The following is a 22,032-nucleotide window of genomic DNA, read 5'->3' on the forward strand; positions in this document are numbered from 1 at the left end:
GGCTCATGGTTCAATGTACCTTCTCCTTCATCCCTTCCATCTAGTGGAACTTCTATTTTAAGTTCAGAGGAACATGCGCAGGTTTTTGGGTCATGGGGGTTTGTTGTGCAGGTTATTTCATCACCCAGGCATTAAGCCTGGTACCCATTAGTTATGCTTCCCTACCCTCTTCCTCCTCCAACCCCCATTCCCTCCACTAGGCCTCAGTGCCTGTTGTTCCCTTCTTTGTGTTCACGAATTGTCATCATTCAGCTCCCGCTTATAAATGAGAACATGCAGTATTTGGTTTTTTGTTCCTGGGTGAGTTTGCTAATAAGAATGGCCTCCAGCTCCATCCATGTTTCCACAGAGGACATGATCTCATTCTTTTTTACGGCTGCATAGTATTCCATGGTTGTATATGTACCACATTTTCTTTAGCCAATCTACCATTGATGGGCATTTAGATTAAAACCATGCCTTTGCTATTGCAAATAGTGTGGCAATGAACATTCATGTCCATGTTATTTATGATAGAATGATTTATATTTATTTGGGTATATGCTCAGTACCTCTTTTAGATTCTACTAAATGTCTCCTAGATCTGTTTCTTTCTATGTCCAACCATCGTCTCTCATGGGTGCCTCCAATACTAATCACTATCATCTTCCAATTCTTATTCTCCACTCTGCAGCCAATGTGGTCTTTTAAGAATACAAACACATCCGGCCATGGTGGCTCACACCTGTAATCCCAGCACTTTGGGAGGCCGAGGTGGGCAGATCAGAAGGTCAAGAGATTGAGACCATCCTGGCCAATATGCTGAAACCCTGTCTCTACTAAAAATACAAAAATTAGCTGGGCGTGGTGGCAGGCGCCTGTAGTCCCAACTACTCAGGAGGCTGAGGCAGGAGAATTGCTTGAACCCATGAGAGAGAGATTGCAGTGAGCCAAGATCATGCCACTGCACTCCAGCCTGGTGACAGAGCAAGACTCCGTCTCAAAAAAACAAAAAACAAACAAAAAAAGAATGTAAATACATTCATAAGGAGGCTATAGAGAACTGTGTTCAGGAGCCAAGCCTTTGGGACTAGGCAGACCTGGATTCCACTTGTGGTTCTGCCCTGGGCTTTTATTTGCTGTGTAGTCTTGGGTACCTCAGTTATCCTTTCTGAGTCGACATTTCCTCGTCTGTAAAATGTGTAAAATGGGGATAATAATGGTATTTACTTCATAGCACTGTTAATAGGATTAACGTATGAAAGCAGCCAGCACAATGCCTGGAATATAGTTGGCACTGAACATGCTAGCTTTGATGATGATGATGATGATGACGATGACGATGATGATGATGTTGGCAGTGAGTGGGATGGGGGCATCCTCCAAGGGAAACCCTTCAATGGTGTCCCACCCCTCTTGGGGTAAGGTTCTACAGCTGCAACATGGCTTGCACGACCCTTCATGATCTGGCCCGTCTGGTCTCTCTGTCTCTCTCTCTCTGCTCCAGGCTCATTCTCTACCCTCCAGCTATTTGGACGCAAGAGCCTAGACAGATCCCAGAATATATTTCATTCCTCCTCCAGTGCCCATTCTTCCCACCCGGCCTGCATGCCCTCACTAAGTGCCCTGAGCTTGGAGGAAGCTGTCCACAAGTGCCCAAGGGAGCTCACTCATCCAGGGAATTTTGTTCACAGATGCCTGCATTACTCAAAGGAGGCTACAATCCAGGGGAAAACACATGACTGGAAACCTGAGCGGGGCTCCTGGCAGGTAAAAAAAAGGGAGAGCTGGGAGAGCCTCCCCTCCCCTCGTTCCACCCCAGCCAGGCAACAGGAGCAACCCCTCAACTCCTGACCCTCCCTGGTTCCAGCAAGCTGGCACAATGGGGAGAAGCCCAGGTGGGCTTAGGGGACCAAGCAAGGGACCTAGCTCCTGAGTCTTCCCTGGCCAGAGGAGGGTGAGAACATGATGCCGAGATGCAAACTGGACACCAGATGACCTCATGGGGATGCTGGAGCTGCTGGAGCTCAGCCTTCATGACTCAGAGCGGGGGTGTCTGTTGCAGACCCCAGCCACGTGCTGCATCATCTCTTTGTTACCCAATTGCTGACCCTCACGCAGCTCTGATCTTTCGCCAAGAATGCGAGTGGGGAGCAGGGTGAGCAACAGAGGTCACAGTTTGGCAATAGCAATGGCTAAAACTTTAATCATTTCATTGTTTGTTCATGAGAGTTTTATTCTGGTTTTAGTTTTCTGTTTTATTTTGTTTTGTTGGCTGAGGTGAAATAGTCCTAGGTCAAAGGGACCCATCAAAACGTTTCATGCTCACAACCAGTCGGAGTTTACATGATAACTGGTTCATGGTATGGAAACTGAGGCCCAGAGAGGGAAGTAACTTGCCAAGGCCATGCAAGCCTTAAGGAGGGTGCTCCGGAAGCTCTCTGTGTTCTTGGGCTGTCCGTGCCTTGACAAACCGAGGATGCAAATTCTGTCACAAGAAAAGTCCTCGAAGTCCCTTCTTGCATGAGGAGCTTATGAGCCAGGGCTTGGGCTATTTCTGCCACAATAAAAGCTTTGCATCTTGTAGGCCTTCTGCATGCTTGCTTCCTGCAGATCACCTTCACATAGGCTGGTGGATGTAACTCACATGCTACAGTTCACTCACTTCAGCTTTTACTTATTAACTGATTCATTCAACCAGCACTATTACCTAACTCCAGGACACTTTCATCAGCCCCCAAAGAAATCCCGTATTCATTAGCAGTCACGTCCCATTCTTCCCTCCCCGTGGCTTGGGGAAACCGCTCATCTTTCTGACTCTAGATTTACCTGTTGTGAAAGAAGCCAGGCACACATTGTAGGGTCCTGTCTCTGTGGAGCCTACAATACGTGCCTTTTGTGTCTGGCTCCTTTTACCACCTTACACTGAGCTGGAATGTTTAATTGTTGGGGGAGAACTTTGGAGACCAGGCCGTGGATTCTCTACCATGCCACTTGTGTGATCTCTGCACGCACTTTACTCTTCTCCCGTTCTGCTACCTTTGGCCTTAGTTTCCTCATCTGTCAGATGGAGAGATAATAAGTCTTGACTCTAACAGGCTTCTGGCATGTAGATCAGGGGTCTCCAAGGGCTGTCGTATGTCATGTTGGTGCAAAGGGGCTTGGAGGCAGGTTCCTGGTTCACATCTCACCTCTGCCACTTCCCAGCTGTGGGAATTTGAACAAGGTCAGTTAATTCATCTGAGTGTCTCTTTTCTCATCTATTAAATGAAGATCCAAGTGCTGTGAAGATTCAGTGAGATAAAGATGTTATGAGTGGAACAGAATCCCTCCACCCCAACTCATGTCCACGTGGAACTTAAGAATATGATCTGATTTAGGAATAGGGTCTTTGCAGAAGCAGCTAAATTAAGACGAGGTTACACCAGTTGAGCATTTCTAATCCAAAACTCTGAAATCAGAAATGCCCCGAGATCCACAACATGTTGAGCACTGACATGGTCTCAAAGGACATGTTATTGGAGCATTTTAGATGCTGGATTTCTGAATTAAGGATGATCAGCTGGTATGTGTTCTGCAAATATTCCAAAATCCGAAAACATTCAAAATCCAAAACACAAACACTTCTGGTCCAAGCGCTTGTGGATAAGGAATACCCAACCTGTACTGGGTTAAGGTGACCCCTAAATCCAATAACTGGTGTCCTTATAAGAAGAGGAGAAAAACATACAGAGACACAGAGAGAAGGCCATAAGAAGATGAGGCAGAGACTGGAGTGATGCTTCCACAAGCCAGGAAATGTGAAGGATTGCCAGAACCATGAGAAGTCAGGCAAAAACAAGGCGTGGCTTCAGAGCCTCCAGGGGAGCCAACTCTGCCAACACCTTGATTTTGGCCTTTTGACCTCCAGAACTGCGAGAGACAAATGTTCGTTGTTTGGGCCACTTAGATTTGGATACTTTGTAAGGCAGCCTGAGCAAATAGATGCAGGTGTTTTAGTCGTTACGAGCATGTGAGCAAATGGATACAGGTGTTTTAGTCGTTTTGAGCATGTGAGCAAATGGATGCAGGTGTTTTAATCGTTTTGAGCATGTGAGCAAATGAATGCAGGTGTTTTAATCGTTTTGAGCATGTGAGCAAATGGATGCAGGTGTTTTAGTCGTTTTGAGCAAGTGAGCAAATGGATGCAGGTGTTTTAATCGTTTTGAGCATGTGAGCAAATGAATGCAGGTGTTTTAATCGTTTTGAGCATGTGAGCAAATGGATGCAGGTGTTTTAATCGTTTTGAGCATGTGAGCAAATGGATACAGGTGTTTTAATCGTTTTGAGCATGTGAGCAAATTGATGCAGGTGTTTTAATCGTTTTGAGCAAGTGAGCAAATGGATGCAGGTATTTTAGTCATTTTGAGCATGTGAGCAAATGGATACAGGTGTTTTAGTCGTTTTGAGCACGTGCCCATCATGGAATTGCCCATTACGGTACCTGCAGACCCCTTTTCTCAACAGTAGGAGAGCACACTGGATGTTTTCCTCATGTCTTTTTAAGGCTAGCGACACTTGTTAGTGCAGATCTCCTAAGAAACAATAGGAAATGCAATCTTCCTAAATTGTAGAATTTTTTTTTTTAATGGAAAATACTGAGGCCTTTCCCACGGTCACACAGCATGTTATGGGCCAGCCCAAGCCCCCAGAGCATGAATCATGGGCCCGTGGTGCTGAGTGTAAATGCCCATCCCTGTGGACCTAGGACCTGGGCTCCCCTGATTCTTTCTTCCTTCCCCAGAACCAAATGGCAGGCCTATTCAAGGAGTCTCAGACCAGGATTTTAAAAAAAAAGGTCACAGGTCCCAGCTCCCAGCTTCCAGACAGCCCAGCCACCAACCCCACCCAGGTGGGAGGCTGTTTATAGACAACCCTGAAAGATGGCCAAAGACAGGGTTCTGAGACTCTCTGGATGATTCCCTTCATGCTGAGTCACCCTTTGCAGCCCACTCAGCTGGCGAGCAATGAGCGTCTGTTCCCTCTGCTCAGTTCTGGCCAAGACAGAGCACAGTGTGTATGGCCCCTTCTTACAATGACACTACCATTATCTTATACAACAGTCAAATGATAAAATCAGGAACAGTGACTGTGGGGTGCCTACCAAAGGCCAGCTGCATCACGTTATCCCATGCGATTCCCAAACTCCGCAACGTGCCCCACTTGACAGATCAGCAGACTGAGGCTCCAGAAGGTGGAACTGAAAATGCTCCAGATTCACCTTCTCAGCAGTGACAGAGCTAGGGTGTCCACCCTGCTGAGGCAGCTCCACACCCAACACTTGCCCACCCAGACTTCCAAATCAGACCTTAAGGACCAGGGACTTGCTTTTGCAATCAGATTTGCTCGCCGTCTCCCTGACCTCCCAAAGTACAGTAGTCCCCCCTTACCATGGTTTCAGTTACCTGTGGCCAATACAGGTCTGAAAATATTAAATGGAAAATTCCAGAAATAAACAATGAATACGTTTTAAATTACGCACCCTTCTGAGTAGTGTGATGAAACCTCACCCCATCCTGCTTTGTCCCACTTGGGACATGAGTTATCCCTTTGTCTAATGTATCCACACTGCATAAGCTACCCACTATTGCTATATAGAAAAAAGCATAGTGTTATAAGGTTCAGTACTATCTGCGTTTTCAGGCATCCACTGAATGGATGGGGTCTTGGAACGTTTTCTCTGTGGCTAAAGGGAAACTGCTGTACAGAGCTTCATGCCCTTCTGTTTTGAGGACCACTGCATCCTGTTCTGTTTCTTCACAGAACTCACAATCACAATTATATACAGGTTTCTGTTAGTCTGTCTCTATCTCAAGTCTGTAGCCCCCATGAGGGCTGGGACAGTCAAGAATGACCACAGGTCTTCAAGAAAAGGTGTGGTTATCTTCAGCAATTTCAGTTTCCTATACTCAGAGTTCTGCAACTCACAGAAGCAATTTCAGTTTCCCTGGACCCAGAGTTCTTCATCCCCATCGTGGGGACCAACATGATTTATGTGAAAGATAAATGCTCACAGCATCAACTTTATAATATGGTAATCCAATTCCATCTCTTTAAAACATCATAAAGAACTACTGGTTTCTAAGGAAAACATCTTATTCCATGCCCCCATTCTTTGCTGTACACATGGGTTAACTAGGCATCTAAGCTGATCGAAAAATGATGTAAGAGCTTTTCCGTATGGCACTTGCTGCCAGATTAAGAGAGAAAGGTCATAAAACTGAGAAAAGATGCATCAACATGTATCTATTCATCTTACTGGGAACATCTATATAGCGCGATACTGACATTTCCCACACAGTTATTTGATCCTCACAACAACTCTCAGAAGCAGGCAGGACCAGAGCATTCCAGGACTGCCAGGGCCCCGGTTCTCTCCTGGAAGCCCTGCAGGTGAGCTCCATCTGCTCTGAGCATTTATCTTTAGCATAAATCATGTTGGTCCCCATGCTAGAGCCACAAAACGTCCAAGTATGGGTAAACGGAGATTGCTTCTGTGAGCTGCAAAACTTTCTACACCTGCTCTCTCAAAGCACTGTTACTCTGGGCTGAAACTATCATTCAGCTCTCCTCCCTGAACCAAACCAAGAGCTGCACAGGGCCTGCTGGAGGCTTGGGGATATGGAATATTCATACATAGAGTGAGTAATTGGGGTATGGGGCTTGAACCCGGGCTTTCTGACTCCAAGTTCCAAGTGAGCCTTCCACAAAGGCTTATGAACATGTGTGTGTTTATAATACACATGCTGGTCCCTCCACCTACGATGGTTTTCTCAGCTTGCTTGCCTTCCAAACTCCTATTCAGCCCTGAAAACCCAGTTTAAATATCCCTCTGCCATGAATTCTTCCCCAACTCTGCATAATAGTCAAAGTTCTCTAGAGAAACATAACCAACAGAAAATAGATAAATATAGATGGATGTGTCATAAGGAATTGGTTCATGTGATTATGGAGGCTGGGCAATCCCACCATCTGCTCTCTGCAAGCTGGAGACCCAGGAGGACCAGTGATGTAGTTCCAGTGGGAGTCTGAAGGCCAAAGATCCAGGCGGCCAATGAGAAGGCAGGAGAAGACAGATGTCTCATCTCGAAAACAGCCAGACAGAGAGAACGAATTCTCCCTTGCTTCTCCTTTTCATTGTGTTCAGGCATCCGACAGGTTGGATGCCACCCACCATGTTAGGGAAGACAACCCGCCTTACTCAGTCTACCAGTTCAAAGAGTAATCATTTCAATTAACCTATGAAGGTTCAACACCCTCATGGACACCCCCAAAACCATTTTTAACCAAATATCTGGGCACCCCATGACCCAGTCAGCATGACATATAAATTACCCATCCCACTCCACCTTGAGCAGAACTCATTTTTTTTCAAACCTCACACTCAGACACAGTCTCAGAACTTCATTGCCACTCTGCTTTCTACAACACATTGTCACCGGATGTCAGCTTGTCCTTGTCCTCAGCCATCCCAAGAGCTCCTTAAGTGGGCAGGGGGAGAACTGTGGTCATCTGTGCATCCTGGTGCCCAAACAGGGCCTGGGCCCCACAAGGGGTTTGGGACATGTTTGTTGACATAAGACAAGCTGCTGCTATTCTTATATATAAATAGAGTTATGAATACACTCAGCAAATATTTGAGCACCTGCTACATATGAGCCCTGTAGTAGCAGTAGGGAAGATGATCCTAATCAAAAGAGATCAATCCATTGCCTGGTGGAGCAGGTGGCGATAGGGCTGTGAAGAGCAGTGGAGCAGGGCAAGAGGAGGAGAGGTTATTTCAGGGAAGGGCTCTCTGACAAGAGGGGATTGGTGAGGACCAGAAGGACCTGGGGGAGCAAGCATGGGCCTCTCAATGGGATGGCACTCTGTGCAGGGGAATGGACAGTGCAAAGGCCCTGAGGTAGGAGAAGAGGTGGCACATTCAAAACAGACAGAGGAAAGGCTGGGTGTAATGGGGGGGTGCCTGTAATCTCAGCATTTTGGGAGGCCGAGGCAGGAGGATGGCTTAAGCCTCCAGGAAATTGAGACCAGCCTGAGTGACACAGCAGGACCCCGTCTCAAAAAACAAAAAACACAGCTCGAGGAGGCCAGGGTAGTCAGGTACCATGAGAAGGGTGCTCTAGGAGACAGGTCTGCACATGTACGCTGGGAGACAGCGGGCTCTGCGCATGTGCCCTGGGAGAAGCTAGGTCTGCGCATGTGCGGCCTTGCCGACGTCAGATCTTGGTATTTTCCTGGGCCTGAGGCAGAACAACAGAGGAGTTGGAGAAGAGACACGGCCTGGCTTCGGCTTTAGGAGACAGAGAAATGCAGCCGACTATCCTGGTACAAGTCCCTTCTGAGCGCGTGTGCGCTCCTGGGATTCCCGAGTCTCCTAAGGAGGAGGGTTTGGTGAGCCCCTGAGCCCCTGCTCTGCCCGGGGCGAGAAGGCCTTCAACTCCCAAAGCAGGGCCACACAAGAGCGGGGAGTTTCGTATGGATTTTTTTTAACTTTCCTGGCCCACGGAACCCCTGGCCCAGTGGAGCTTTTTCTGCTAAGTGGGCACCTTCCGACCCCAGAGCCAGCACCCAGGCCCCTTCACTTCTGGGCTGGCTGCCAGGCCATCGACTCAGGCCAGGGCAGCCCCTGGAGCTGGCTGAATGCCTAGGACGTGCTCGTGTCCACACTGTAATCCTGTAGGTCCCCAAGCATTTGTGCTTTGCTAAACGTACATTTAGGATTTTCTGCTTATCCCCCTTACACTTTGACACTCTCTGCTCACCCCATCCATTCCCCACTTCCTGTGTGCCAGACACGCATGCTCTTCTAGGGTGGCATTCGCCTGACACCAGGTGGGTGCTCCATATGTGTTTGCAGAATACAGGGGAAAGCACTCAGACCCCGTGCTTAGAGAAGAGCAGAGGATTACACCGGGACTTGAGTGATGAATGAGCACTGAGGAGGGGAAGGTCATTTCACAGGCAGGATGCACTCAGAGCCCATTAGTCACTCACTCAGCATGGAAGGTGGAGGTGGCTCTGGGTGTTACAGCAAGACTATGGGGTAGCTCATAAATTCCAAGAGGTTGGGCCATTGTCCTGTGATGTGACAAAATCCAGGTGTTTCCAGAATATTGATCCAGCAGAAGGATAGACTGAAGGAAAGAATTCAGAAAGCTAGGAGATTGGTTTAGAGTCCTTGGTTGCAGACTTGAACGTACGTTGCATGAGTTTCTAAACCCAGTGATGAGAAGAAAGGTGTGACAGCCAACAGCCTTGGTCGGAGGTGAAAGGACATGAGCTGGAGCACTGTGAGGATGCTGCCCTTCATACTGGCAAGAACTCTGCCCAGCTGTGGCTTTCTTTCCTTTGTCTACAACTGGGAGAACACTGGAGACATCAGATGTTGTGTAAGGACTAAGAATGAACCGTGGAGATGCTTAGCATCTGGGTGCTATTTGTAGAGGTGTGCTAGGTGACATGTACTAGAATCTTGCATTTTGAAGAACATGCTGGATATGACTAGAAAAGTAAAGGAGAAAATAACTCCAGCAGTGAGCGACTAGAGAACTGGAAAGTGGCCCTTGATGTCACAGTGGGCACTGGGGACTACATGTCCCCAAGGGCCTCAAACTCCAGACTCACCTTCCCTTGAATACACATCCAGTATGGTCCAAGCGCAGGCATACTACAGGGAGTCCAGCATGCCCAGAGTGCCCCTTCACTGGTATTAAGGACACCCCAGGGAAGTTTGACCTGTCTGCCCCATGGATATTAAGGACGCCCCATGGATATTAAGGTCACCCCAAGGAAGGTTGGCCTGTCTTCTCTTTCCAGAGGCAGCCCTTTATCCTCCATGGCCACCTCTTCCCCCAAGTACCCGAGGACTTCAAGCACAGCGCACATCGGACTCTAAGGTTTAACCAAACCTTATGAAGGCTGTGGGAATTACAAACGAAACTCAATTCAGAAAAGGCAAGTGAAGCCTCAACAGAGGGTCCTCAGTGCTTTCCCACTTCTTAGTCCCCTGCTGTCTTCTGCCATGTTATAGGGACTGCTTTTCTTTTACAGATTTGGGGTCACTTCCCCCTGCCCTTGGCCCCAGAGACAGTAGGGGACCCTCTGCTCCCCTGAGCCCAGGCCTGCCTCCCACTTCCCATCAGGTTGAGCCACAAGAGGAAACATGGGTCTTCTTAAAGAACTTTCCATTCCACCCGCCACCACCTTGGCAAGGCAGCCAGACACATCTCCGAAATCCAGCTCACTCGGGCTAGCTCTCTTCACAGCCTGTCTTCCAGCAAGAGGCAAAGCAGAGATCAGACCTGCATGTGCTCTTCCTGGCAGAACTGGCCTTGTATGCACTCCTGGGTGAATAAACAGGGAGACATCTCCTAAGAACAAATGCTTCTCAGAAACAGTCCAGTCTAAACTCATATTGAAGGGAGAATAAGCCAGCCACAGGCTGGAGAGACCCACACCTACATTACTAAATAACAGGAAAGGCTAAGATTTGGAGCCTTCCTCTGGTTCAGATCTATTCCCAGCATGATGGAAGATGCTTGCCTATTAACAATGTTTTTATATTAAAAATCCCACCCAGGAGGTCTCTCCTGATAGGAAGGAACCATCCTCTAAGGCAATTCCAGCTTCTTCCCTGAAATGTACATCCACTACTGAGCCTTGGATTGCCGTTGCCTCCCGCTGCTTCCACAATTTCAAGGTCTTCAGCAACAGGAGAAAACAGCAGGAAAATCTGAAGTGCAATTGGCTGCCTCTGAGATGTCACTAGCAGAAAAAGGGAACACAAAGAAAAGGCAAGATTCGAAAGACGGAGGTGACACCTTCTGTTCCATACATCTCGGGGATCACCTTTTCGGAAGTCAGACTCGAAGCCCTGCATTCTGGCATGAGTGAGTTCTTCTACATGTAGGGGCGCTCCTGGAAAGATCTTAATTTTCAAGATGGCAGGTAAGGGGCCTTCAGTTGGAGAATCTTGCCAGCTGATTCTCAAAGCCAAAAATGTCTTACTGTCTGAAACATGTGGTCCTGAGTAGTTCAAGTTGACCCATGCAGATTTATATTTGCAGAGCCGCCAAGGAAGATTAGGAAAAAATGTGTCTGATCTTACTCAACTCTGAACATTGCGTGAGTCAAACATTTTCCTAGCTCTCTGTTTGTGTAATAGGTTCACGCTTATGGATTCTTGGCGATGTATCTTTCACAAACAAAATTCAAAAGAGACCATTCAAAGTGGCTCCCACAAAAGCTGCTGCAGAGCCCAGACATTCAGGAGCCAAGAGTGAAGGGAGCAAAAGCCATCTCTCAATGTTCACCGAGACTTTGCAAGCCTTGGGGCAAGTTGGCGATGCCAAAACATGTCTTAGGGCACGTTTATCAGCATACAGGTCTTGGGCGGGATTGGGAGCCTCCACAGATGTTATGGAAGTAAAGGGGGAGACGGTAGCTGAATAATCTCATCATCCCTAAAGTGCAAAGTGAAATGAGAATGGAGTGCTCCTTCCAAATCCACTTGGAGTGAGTCCCGAAAGACTCACTTTTACAGCAATCTCCACAATGACATCATCAGGGCAGAGGTTATATAATTTAAAGCCACATTTCCACAGAGCTTCTCAGAAGAGAAAACACCTCTGAAGGCAGCTCTCACCATCAGAAAACCCAACTAAAGTTGTGAACACCTTCATTTGCGGCCTGAGTAAGTATATGACCACCTTTTTTTTTTTAATGAGAGTACAATATAAGAGGAAATCTGTGTCTCTTAGAAAAACAAAAAACTTCCTTTTGCCCATAGTCACAGCTACTCAGGAGGCTGAGGCAGGAGAATTGCTTGAACTCGGGAGGCGGAAGTTGTAGTGAGCCAAGATCGCGCCACAACACTCCAGCCTGGCAACAGAGTGAGACTCCGTCTCCAAACAAACAAAACAAAACAAAACTTCCTTTTATACCTACCTATTGGCAAAATTTTCTGCTTCTGTGAGGGAACATTTTAAAAATAATTCTCAATTAATTTAAGAGACTTTTATTTCATGCCTAGTTTGGGTCTTAATTGCTTTTCCAGAACAGAAGGAGGAGGGACAGGTTTTAGAACGGTTGGGAAGGTTCCAGTAGCTCCTCCTACCAAGATCAAGTGAAACTTGTCAGGGCTGAATGCAGCCACCGGAGCTTGCGTGGACTCTGACCAGTTACAGCCTGCAAATTCCCATTCATAAAAATTAAATTAGTCTCTCTGGGATGGCTTACAATATTTGATAAGAGCAATAACTGGTTGGGTTCTTTGTGTCTTGAAAGTAGCATTTTATTATGTGACCGCACTGATGGTCTTTAACATCTATGACTGTATTTCCAATGCCTTTATCATCATCGTGCTGTTGAAATTGAAGTTAATTTGAAGAATTAACTAATTTGTTGAAGAAAGTCACACTCTCTCATAGAGAAGGTTAAAATACTCAGAATTCAGAAAATACCATACAGGAATTACAGAATTGTCATCTCTCAAATAAGATCACATATTACTAACAATATCTGTAGATACTGTTTATTGAGCACCTACTATGTTCCAGGCAAATATCAGAGCTAAAGATAAAAACTGGCAAAGGAAGATTTCTCCTCTCTGGCCAACCTTATAAACACAGACAGCAGCAGGTGAGGACAGTCCCTTTTAAAATAAACCCCACATGAGCAGACACACGCTGTGGCTGCAGTGGCCCCAGCCACCTCCCGGTCCTGGGGATCGGGGTGGTGTCCACTGACTCGATCAGATTGGAGTTAAAATTTCTGCATAGCTGGTCATCTCTGGCGTCCGGGCAGGGTGCAGCCTCACCCCCTGTGCTGGTTTCCTACAGCTGCTGTAATTAATTAGCACAAACTTGCTGGCTTAAAACAATGCAAGTTATTATCTTACAGTTCTGGAGGTCAGAAGTTCAAACTCAGTCTGGCTGAGCTAAAATCCAGGTATTGGCCTGGCTTGGTTATCTGCCCCCATGATTCAATTATCTCCCACTGAGTCCCTCACACAACACGTGGGAAGATGAGATTTGGGTGGGGACACAGCCAAACTTTATCGTGCTCAACACCCTCCCATCTCTTCTCAAACCCTCAGTGCCCCAGCCTCTCCACCCCAGGTCAGGACCTCTCCTTCTTTCTCCCTGAGAAAACCCAATCGATCACAGGACAGTTCCACAGATTCCCACCTGCCAGCTTCTATCACCATAGACCTCATCAGAGGTAGCTAGGAGAGGGATGGCCAAACCATGTGCTGTGCACACTGCCAGGGCACCCCAACAGTCAAAAACTATGTCCCCCCAAAATAAGTGTAGGTAGAGAGAAGAAGGAAAGAAGGAAAGAGGGAGGGAGGAAGGGAGGGAGGATGGGAGGAAGGAGAGACGGAGGGAAGCAGGATGGGAAGGAGGGAGGATGAGAGGGAAGGAGGGAGGAAGGAAGAAGGGAAGAAAGGGTGGGAGGGAGGATGGGGGAGAGAGAGAGAAGGAAAATGGGAAGGAGGGAGGATGGGAGAAAGGAGAGAGGGAGAGAAGCAGGGTGGGAAGGAGGGAGGGAGGAAGGGAGGGAGGATAGGAGGGAGGGAGGGAGGAAGGAAGAGAGGATGAGAGGGAGGAAGGAAGGGAGTATGGGAGGGAGGAAGGAAGGGAGGATGGGAGGGAGGAAGGAAGGGAGGATGGGAGGGAGGAAGGAAGGAGGGAAGGAGGAAGGAAGGGAGGGAGGATGGGAGGAAGGAGAGAGGGAGGGAGGGAGGATGGGAGGAAGGAGAGAGGGAGGGAGGGAGGATGGGAGGAAGGAGAGAGGGAGGGAAGCAGCATGGGAAGGAGGGAGGATGAGAGGGAGGGAGGAAGAGAGGAGGGAAGGGAGGGAGGGAGGATGGAGAGGGAGAGAAGGAAAGAGGGAGGGAGGGAGGATGGGAGAAAGGAGAGAAGGAGGGTAGCAGGGTGGGAAGGAGGGAGGGAGGAAGGGAGGGAGGATAGGAGGGAGGGAGGAAGAAGGGAGGATGGGAGGGAGGAAGGAAGGGAGTATGGGATGGAGGGAGGAAGGAAGGAGGGAAGGAGGAAGGAAGGAGGGAGGGGGGAAGGGAGGAAGGAAGGGAGGGAGGATGGGAGGAAGGAGAGAGGGAGGGAAGCAGCATGGGAAGGAAGGAGGATGAGAGGGAGGGAGGGAGGGAAGAAGAGAGGAGGGAAGGGAGGGAGGGAGGATGGGGAAGGAGAGAGGGAGGGAAGGAAAGAGGGAGGGAGGGAGGATGGGAGAAAGAGAGGGAGGGAAGCAGATGGGAGGGAGGGAGGAAGGATGAAAGGGAGGAAGGGAGTATGGGAGGAAGGAAGGAAGGGAGGAAGGAAAGGAGTATGGGAGGGAGGGAAGAAGGAAGGAAGGGAGAATGGGAGGAAGGAGAGAGGGAGGGAAGCAGGATGGGAGGGAGGAAGTGAGGGAGGAAGGGAGGAAGTGAGGGAGAGAGGGAGGGAGGGAAGGGAGGGAAGGAAGAGAGGGAAAAAAGACCAATAAAATGGTTTATTATATTGATGATGTTATTAAGTAGTTCTAGACAAAAACTCTTTAAATATATGTATAAATGTGTATATATATATCTACATATATTAAAGCAAAATAAAACATTTTTTGTTAATTAACTGAATATTTAAAAATAAGATAAACAAAATCATTGTTCTTGCTGCATATTCACATGCTGCGGTTTCTTGTGTCTGACTGACACCACGTCATTGGCATTTTTCCCAAAAATTCGCAAGTATTTTTGTCAATGTGGTCTTGTTATTTTTAATTTTTCCATGTAATTGCCTGAAATCTTTTTTCCACAAGTTTTACAATTAACAAATTTAAATTAGTGCCTTCAGTTGACTCTTCTCTTGGACCATAATATATTGAGAAAATGTTCCCTCTGCAGGTGCTGAGCGATAAGCTCTCAGCAAATTCTGCCAGGCAGAGGCTGTTCTCCAATCCAATTCTTTGCATATGAAATTGCAAAAATATTTTAGATCAGATATTTTCACAGGTGCTGTCTTTTTGCCTTAGTTCAGGCTTCCTTTCTTCCACAAGGTTTTGTTTTGTTTTGTTTTTTAAGATGGAGTCTCACTCAGTCACCCAGGCTGGGGTACACAGTGGTGTGATCTTGGCCCACCGCAACCTCTGCCTCCCGGGTTCAAGTGATTCTCCTGCCTCAGCCTCTCAAGTAGCTGGGATTACAGGTGCCTGCCACCACACTCAGCTAATTTTTGTATTTGTAGTAAAGATGAGGTTTCACCATGTTGGCCAGGCTCGTCTTGAACTCCTGACCTCAGGTGATCCACCAGCCTCGGCTTCCCAAAGTGCTGGGATTACAAGCATGAGCCACTGCGCCCAGCCCACAAATATATTTTTTTTTCACAAGATTCAAGCTTTTGTACCTATTTATAAGTTTTGAACGTTTGTCAAATTTAGATACTGCAAATCATAGGTTTTCTCAACTTCATCTCATTTCCGTACAGAACATGAATTTATACGTTAAAAAGTTTCTTGGCCGGGCGCGGTGGCTCAAGCCTGTAATCCCAGCACTTTGGGAGGCCGAGGCGGGTGGATCACGAGGTCAAGAGATCGAGACCATCCTGGTCAACATGGTGAAACCCCGTCTCTACTAATACAAAAAATTAGCTGGGCATGGTGGCGCGTGCCTGTAATCCCAGCTACTCAGGAGGCTGAGGCAGGAGAATTGCCTGAACCCAGGAGGCGGAGGTTGCGGTGAGCTGAGATAGCGCCATTGCACTCCAGCCTGGGTATCAAGAGCGAAACTCCGTCTCAAAAAAAAAAAAAAAAAGTTTCTTCCCACAAACTGAAATATTCCAGAGCTCATTATAGGATTTCAGAATTAAGTCTTGTACAGCATTGGATTTTGATAATTTTCTGATACATTTTATAATTTTTCTGCATACCAGCTTTGTTTTCAATAATTATAGTCCCACTAAAACTTCGAAAGCTGATGTTTTGGTGCTCTATCCATTGAATAACTTAAAATTTCCAACTGATTTGGAGCAAAATTCAACAAAAATTTAGAGATCTGTTTTCACACACTGTTTAGTAGCCGATAATGGAAAATAAAAGAGAAAACACATGTGAAAGACTAGTTTTTCAAAAGACTTCATGAACAACTTTATCACAACAAGTTTGTAGTTCAGTAAATCTGTGCATGTCTTAACATTTCGTAAATTTTGTCAGGTACATCTATTTCAATTTATAGAATATTGACACTTATTTATATGCAATAACATAATGTGTGTGCACCAGGACCTATTCCAATCACATTTCTGTTTCATTGGTGTCTTAATTTAGTAGGAATATTATTGTTACCACGACACTGGACTCCACCAAAATTTGTGTTTTATCCTCACAAAAATGCAATGACTTTATTCCCAATGTGGAAAATTGAAACAATTCACAAAAAAGTCAGTTGTTTCACTTTGCCAGAATGAATGTCCCAAAGCCCAGCTTTGCTTCCATGAGCTGGATGAAAGAAGGAACTGTGATTGGAACTAACAGGTTTTTCTGTCTGAAAAGTCTGAGGATACTGGTGTTGAGCTGGCACCGTTTTACTTACAATGTTGTTCTTTTGGAACCAGAGCACAGTCAGCCATCACTTCCACTGTTGCACATGCACAAGAAAAGCTGGAACTAAATGTGAGCTGAGTTAACTTAAAGAACAGTCGTTTGATCTAAGGGAAAAGTCATGCCTCCCAGAATGATCGTATAACAGCATCTTTTACAGCTACACAGATGAGACCCAGGTCTTAGGGTGCGATGTTCTTAATATTACTCATTTCTAAAGTAGCAGCTCCGTGTCAGGTTTTCTTGCAATCAGTGAAGTTGCTGCAGCCCCCATAGTGATGCAAATGTCAGTAAACATTCTGTGCAATCTATCTGCTCATCAACAACTTCCTTGAGCAACAGAAGTGCAGTGCTTAAATTTCGATTAAACATTTGTTTTTTAGCTCATCACTCCAAAAGAGTTTATTGCAAATTCTTTAAGTATTGCCAAATGATAAAATAAACATAGTTTTGGATTTATGCCCTGCAAAAAATGACCAAACTATTTTAACAAGAGCCTCCAGCTTCCTCCATATGTTCTAGGCAGGGACTGCTCAGCTGCTGTGTGCCACGGACAACCACCAAACCGTGATTTGCCGTGTCTCTGCTAATCTGTCAGCCGGCAACTCTGCAGCTTCTGCTGTTCTATCTACTCTCTCTCCCTTGGTGATTTCATCCAGACTTGTGGCTTTAAATGCCATTCCTGTGATTACAACTGCAAGTTACGTCTCCTCATCCCAAATCTCGTCCCTGAATACCAAACTTGTCTATCTCATTGCCTACCGGACGTCTCCACGTGATGTCCAATTTGCATCTCAACCTTAGCAATTCCAAAGTTGAACTCCTGATCTCCCGCCCTACACACAAAAACCTGCTTCATCTTCATTCTGCCATCTTCCTTTCGGCTGATGACAACTTCATACTTCCGGGTGTTCAGTCCAAAAGCTTTGGCATTGTCCAATTCCTCCTTTCTCCCACCTGGATCCAACTGAAAATCGTGGTGTTAGTACCTTCAGAACGCATCTAGGGTCTGATCACCTCTCACCACCTGCACTGCTACTCTTCCCAGCTGTCGCTCGCCAGCATGTTTATTTAGTGTGAGTGTTGTTTATCAATTCTTTCTCCCACTAGGCTTATATACACACTGAGAGCCGGGATTTTTGCCTGCTGTATTCACTGCTATGTCCTAAATACCTAGAACAGTGCCTGGCACATATTACATTCTCAGTAAATACTTGCTCAGCAAATACATGACTGGAGAAACCAGTGAATTATACCCCAGTGTGAATAACTCCATGTGAGTGACAACAGAATGTCACAGCTAGAAGGGCCTCTTGAGGTCATCATGTCTCCCTTAGATAAGGAAAGTCAGGCTCAGAGACGTAAACTGACTTGCCCGAGGTTACACAGCCAAATGTGCTCTTCGAAGATTAATTCTCTGCTACACGATATCTTTCGTTGGTATCTGTGAGGCTTTGTGCGGTTGAAGGAATCTCAGAGGTCACCCGGTGATAACGATCATGATGGTGACAGCTAACGTTTGCCGTGTGCTGATGAGGAGTCAGAAACCCTGCTAAGCTCTGGGTGTATATTAACCTATCCAAGTTGGGGAAGAGTGTTTAGGCTCTGAAGCTTATCTGGAACCCCAGAAATCCCACAGTGTAGGCAGCTGCTCACTCTGCAGATAGGATTTTGTGGGTCCCTGAGTTGGCTGTGGGAGGTTTTGCTGACAGGAGGCTACAAAGCCACGAGCACAGGATGTGACCTACCCCTCCTGGGACCACAGAGGGCTGGAAGACACAGTCTTCCCTGAGGAAAGAAACAGAGTTTTCTATCCCTCTCCTGGTGTAACTCAGCATGAGAGCATAGGAGGCAGGTCAGGATATGAACTTGAGCTGTGGGGTATGTGCAGACCAAGGTTCATAGCGTACACCGTACCCACCAGCTCTGGCTCCTCCGGCAAGCGTGGGAGGCCAGTCAGCCACATGGCTGTGAGCACAGCCTCTGGGGTCCATGCAGACCAGGGTTCCTAGTGTAGCCCTGTAATCACCAGCTAGGTCTTCTCTGACAAGCTGGTTAACTTCTCTGAGCCTGGCTTCGCCGTTCACCAGTTGGGTACAGGTGCAGCGGAAGAGAGCAGACGGAAGCACAGACTATCAGGCTCTCAAATCAGACTGCCTGGGTTTAAATCCAGGATTTTTTGACCAGCTGGGTGACCTCAGGTGACTTGGGCTCTCAGCACTCAATTTTCTAATTGGCTAACTGGAGATGACAATGGCCCCCACCTTGTATGGCTGCCAGGAAGATTAAATGAGAAAATACTCAAATGTGAAACACTTAGAATGGTGCCTGAAACACAGAGACCGTTAATGCCATCTAGCAAGTGTTCGTTGTTAGCCTTATTTTATTATTTATGTTTTCCTTTTTCTTTTCTTTTTTTTTTTTTTTTTGGAGACAGGGTCTCAGTTTTTCTGTCGGCCCAGGCTGGAGTGCTGTGGCATAATCACGGCTCACCGCAGCCTCGACCTTCCAGGCTCAGACGATCCTCACACCTCAGCCCCTTGAGTTGCTAGGACCACAGGCATGCACCACCATGCCTGGCTAATTTTTGTATTTTTTGTAAAGACAGGATTTCACTGTGTTGCCCAGGCTGCCCTTGAACTCTTGGGTTCATCTGATCCACCCGCCTTGGCCTCCCAAAGAGCTGAGATTTTAGGTGTTAAGTCACCACACCTGGCCATGCTCATGTTTTTCAAGCCATAAGAGGAAGCTCCTAGCATTGTCCCCACCCGGTCCACCGCACTGGTCCCAGCCCCCAACAGGTCAGCTCCCTTTGCTGTTCCCAGGCCTCCCACACTTCTATCTCAAGCCATGACCTCTGCCTCCATGTCTGCAGCCCCATGAGGCTGGGGCTGCTCTGTCCTGCACATCTCCAGTGCCTGGTGAGGTGCTGACATGAAGTAGGTGCTCATTAAATGCCTGTTAAAACGCTAGTAATAATTAATAATGGTACCGTTGTTACTAAGACTAATCACTACTTTCCAAAGTCTTTTCTCTATGCCAGGCAGCCAGGTAAGCACCCCATAGATTCTTTCACCAGCCCTCCCATGATCCCACAAGAAAGACCCAATTCTCTCCAGTGTTTAAAAAGGAAAGTAAAAATCAATGTGTCTTAGTAGCTCACACTGAGTGGTTGTACCAGGATTTGGACTCAGGCACCACGCTTTAAACCAGAGGTCAGCAAACTTTTCCTCTGTAGGAACAGATGGTAAATATCTTCAGCTTTGCAAACCAGACAGTCTGCATTGCAAGCACTCGGCTCACCCTTGTAGCATGAACGCAGGCCGTAGATAATGCGTCCATGAATGCGTGTGGCTCCGTGCCAATAAAACTTTATTGTCCGTAGGTGACAGTCTGGTTTGGCTCATAAGCCGTAGCCTGCCACTTCCTGTTGTATCCTACCTACTGTTCATTTCAGGTCATGTACACGGCAACCTGGGCCCCTCTACAGCTCCAGTCCTCCAACCAGAGCCAGCTCTCCCCTCAAAATGCTACAGCCTGTGACAACGCTCCAGAAGCCTGGGACCTGCTGCACAGAGTGCTGCCGCCATTGATCATCTCCATCTGCCTCTTCGGCCTCCTGGGAAACCTTTTTGTCCTGTCGGTCTTCCTCCTGCCCCGGCGGCGACTGAACGTGGCAGAAATCTACCTGGCCAACCTGGCGGCCTCTGATCTGGTGTTTGTCTTGGGCTTGCCCTTCTGGGCAGAGAATATCTGGAACCAGTTTAACTGGCCTTTCGGGGCCCTCCTCTGCCGTGTCATCAACGGGGTCATCAAGGCCAATTTGTTCACCAGCATCTTCCTGGTGGTGGCCATCAGCCAGGACCGCTACCGCGTACTGGTGTATCCTATGGCCAGTCGGAGGCGGCAGCGGCGGAGGCAGGCCCAGGTTACCTGCATGCTCATCTGGGTTGTGGGGGGCCTCTTGAGTATCCCCACATTCCTGCTGCGATCCCTCAAAGCCGTCCCAGATCTGAACATCACCGCCTGCATCCTGCTCCTCCCCCATGAGGCCTGGCACTTTGCAAGGATCGTGGAGTTAAACATTCTGGGTTTCCTCCTACCACTGGCTGCGATCATCTTCTTCAACTACCACATCCTGGCCTCCCTGCGAGGGCGGAAGGAAGCCAGCGGTCCAGGGTGCGGGGGCCGTAAGGACGGCAAGACCACGGCGCTGATCCTCACGCTCGTGGCCGCCTTCCTGGTCTGCTGGGCCCCTTACCATTTCTTTGCCTTCCTGGAATTCTTATTCCAGGTGCAAGCAGTCCGAGGCTGCTTCTGGGAAGACTTCATCGACCTGGGCCTGCAACTGACCAACTTCTTTGCTTTCATCAACAGCTCCCTGAATCCAGTGATTTATGTCTTTGTGGGCCGGCTCTTCAGGACCAAGGTCTGGGAACTTTATAAACAGTGCACCCCTAAAAGTCTTGCTCCAATGTCTTCATCCCATAGGAAAGAAATCTTCCAACTTTTCTGGCGGAATTAAAACAGCATTGAACCAAGAATCTTGGCGTTCTTATCAATTCTTTGTGACATAATAAATGCTATTGTGATAGGCTAAATAGTTACTCCCATAGGTTGGGGGTTACCTAATTCCTGGACTTTACGAATGTTACTTTATATGATAAAGGGGACTTTACAGCTGTTACCAACTAAAGTTTTGAGATGGGGAGATGAGCCTGAATTATCCAGGTGGGCCTAATGTAATCACAAGGGTCCTTATAGGAGGGAGGCAGGAGGCTCAGAGTCAGGAGATGTGACAGGAGATGTGACTGTGAAAGAGGCCAGAGGAATTGAGGGCGGCTGCTATGAGCCAAGGATTGCAGGCACCCTCTAGAGAGAGGCTGGAAAGGGCAAGGAAATCGATCCTTCCCTGGAGCCTCCAGAAGAAATGGGTCCTGCCAACTCGTTGACTTCAGCCAGGGAAACATGGAGGATTTCTGGCCTCCAGAAGCGTTAGAGAATACATTTGTGTTTTGTTTTGTTTCATTGAGATGGAGTCTCCGTCGCCCAGGCTGGAGTGCACTGACGTAATCATGGCTTACTGCAGCCTCAATTTCCCAGACTCAAGGGAACCTCCCACCTCGGCCTTCTGTAGCTGGGACTACGGTGTGCATCACCATGCCTGGCTATGTTTTCTATGTTTTGTAGAGATGGGGTCTTCCTGTGTTGCCTAGTTGGGTCTCAAACTCAAGAGCTCAAGTGATCACTTCGGACTCCCAGAGTGCAGGGATTGCAAGCCTAGCCACTGCGCCTGGCCCTATTTGTGTTTTAAGCCACCAAGTTTCTAGGTAATTTGTCATAGCAGCAGCAGGAACAAATACAAGCGTCCAGTAAGGGCCTCTCCTATCACACTTCCGTTTGTCCATTCAAAGCTTTCCA

At 47.5% G+C, this 22,032-nt stretch overlaps 1 protein-coding gene across 2 annotated transcripts; it reads left to right on the top strand.

Moving 5' to 3' along the window:
- Positions 1 to 10,692: 10,692 nt before the first annotated feature.
- On the top strand, positions 10,693 to 21,155 carry BDKRB1 (bradykinin receptor B1). Of its 2 annotated transcripts, none has more exons than XM_012471281.3 (2): positions 10,693 to 11,713; positions 20,069 to 21,155. In XM_012471281.3, the coding sequence occupies exon 2, from the start codon at positions 20,072 to 20,074 to the stop codon at positions 21,134 to 21,136; it is 1,065 nt and encodes a 354-aa protein (XP_012326704.1). In that variant the 5' UTR covers positions 10,693 to 11,713; positions 20,069 to 20,071; the 3' UTR covers positions 21,137 to 21,155. The 2 variants fall into 2 exon arrangements, with proteins under 2 accessions (XP_012326704.1, XP_012326705.1); XM_012471282.2 differs by lacking the exon at positions 10,693 to 11,713 and adding an exon at positions 12,086 to 12,660.
- Positions 21,156 to 22,032: the final 877 nt, after the last annotated feature.

Source organism: Aotus nancymaae, unplaced genomic scaffold, assembly GCF_030222135.1.
Source record: "Aotus nancymaae isolate 86718 unplaced genomic scaffold, 86718_ANA_hifiasm-v0.15.2.pri h1tg000011l, whole genome shotgun sequence".
Lineage (NCBI taxonomy): Eukaryota > Metazoa > Chordata > Mammalia > Primates > Aotidae > Aotus > Aotus nancymaae.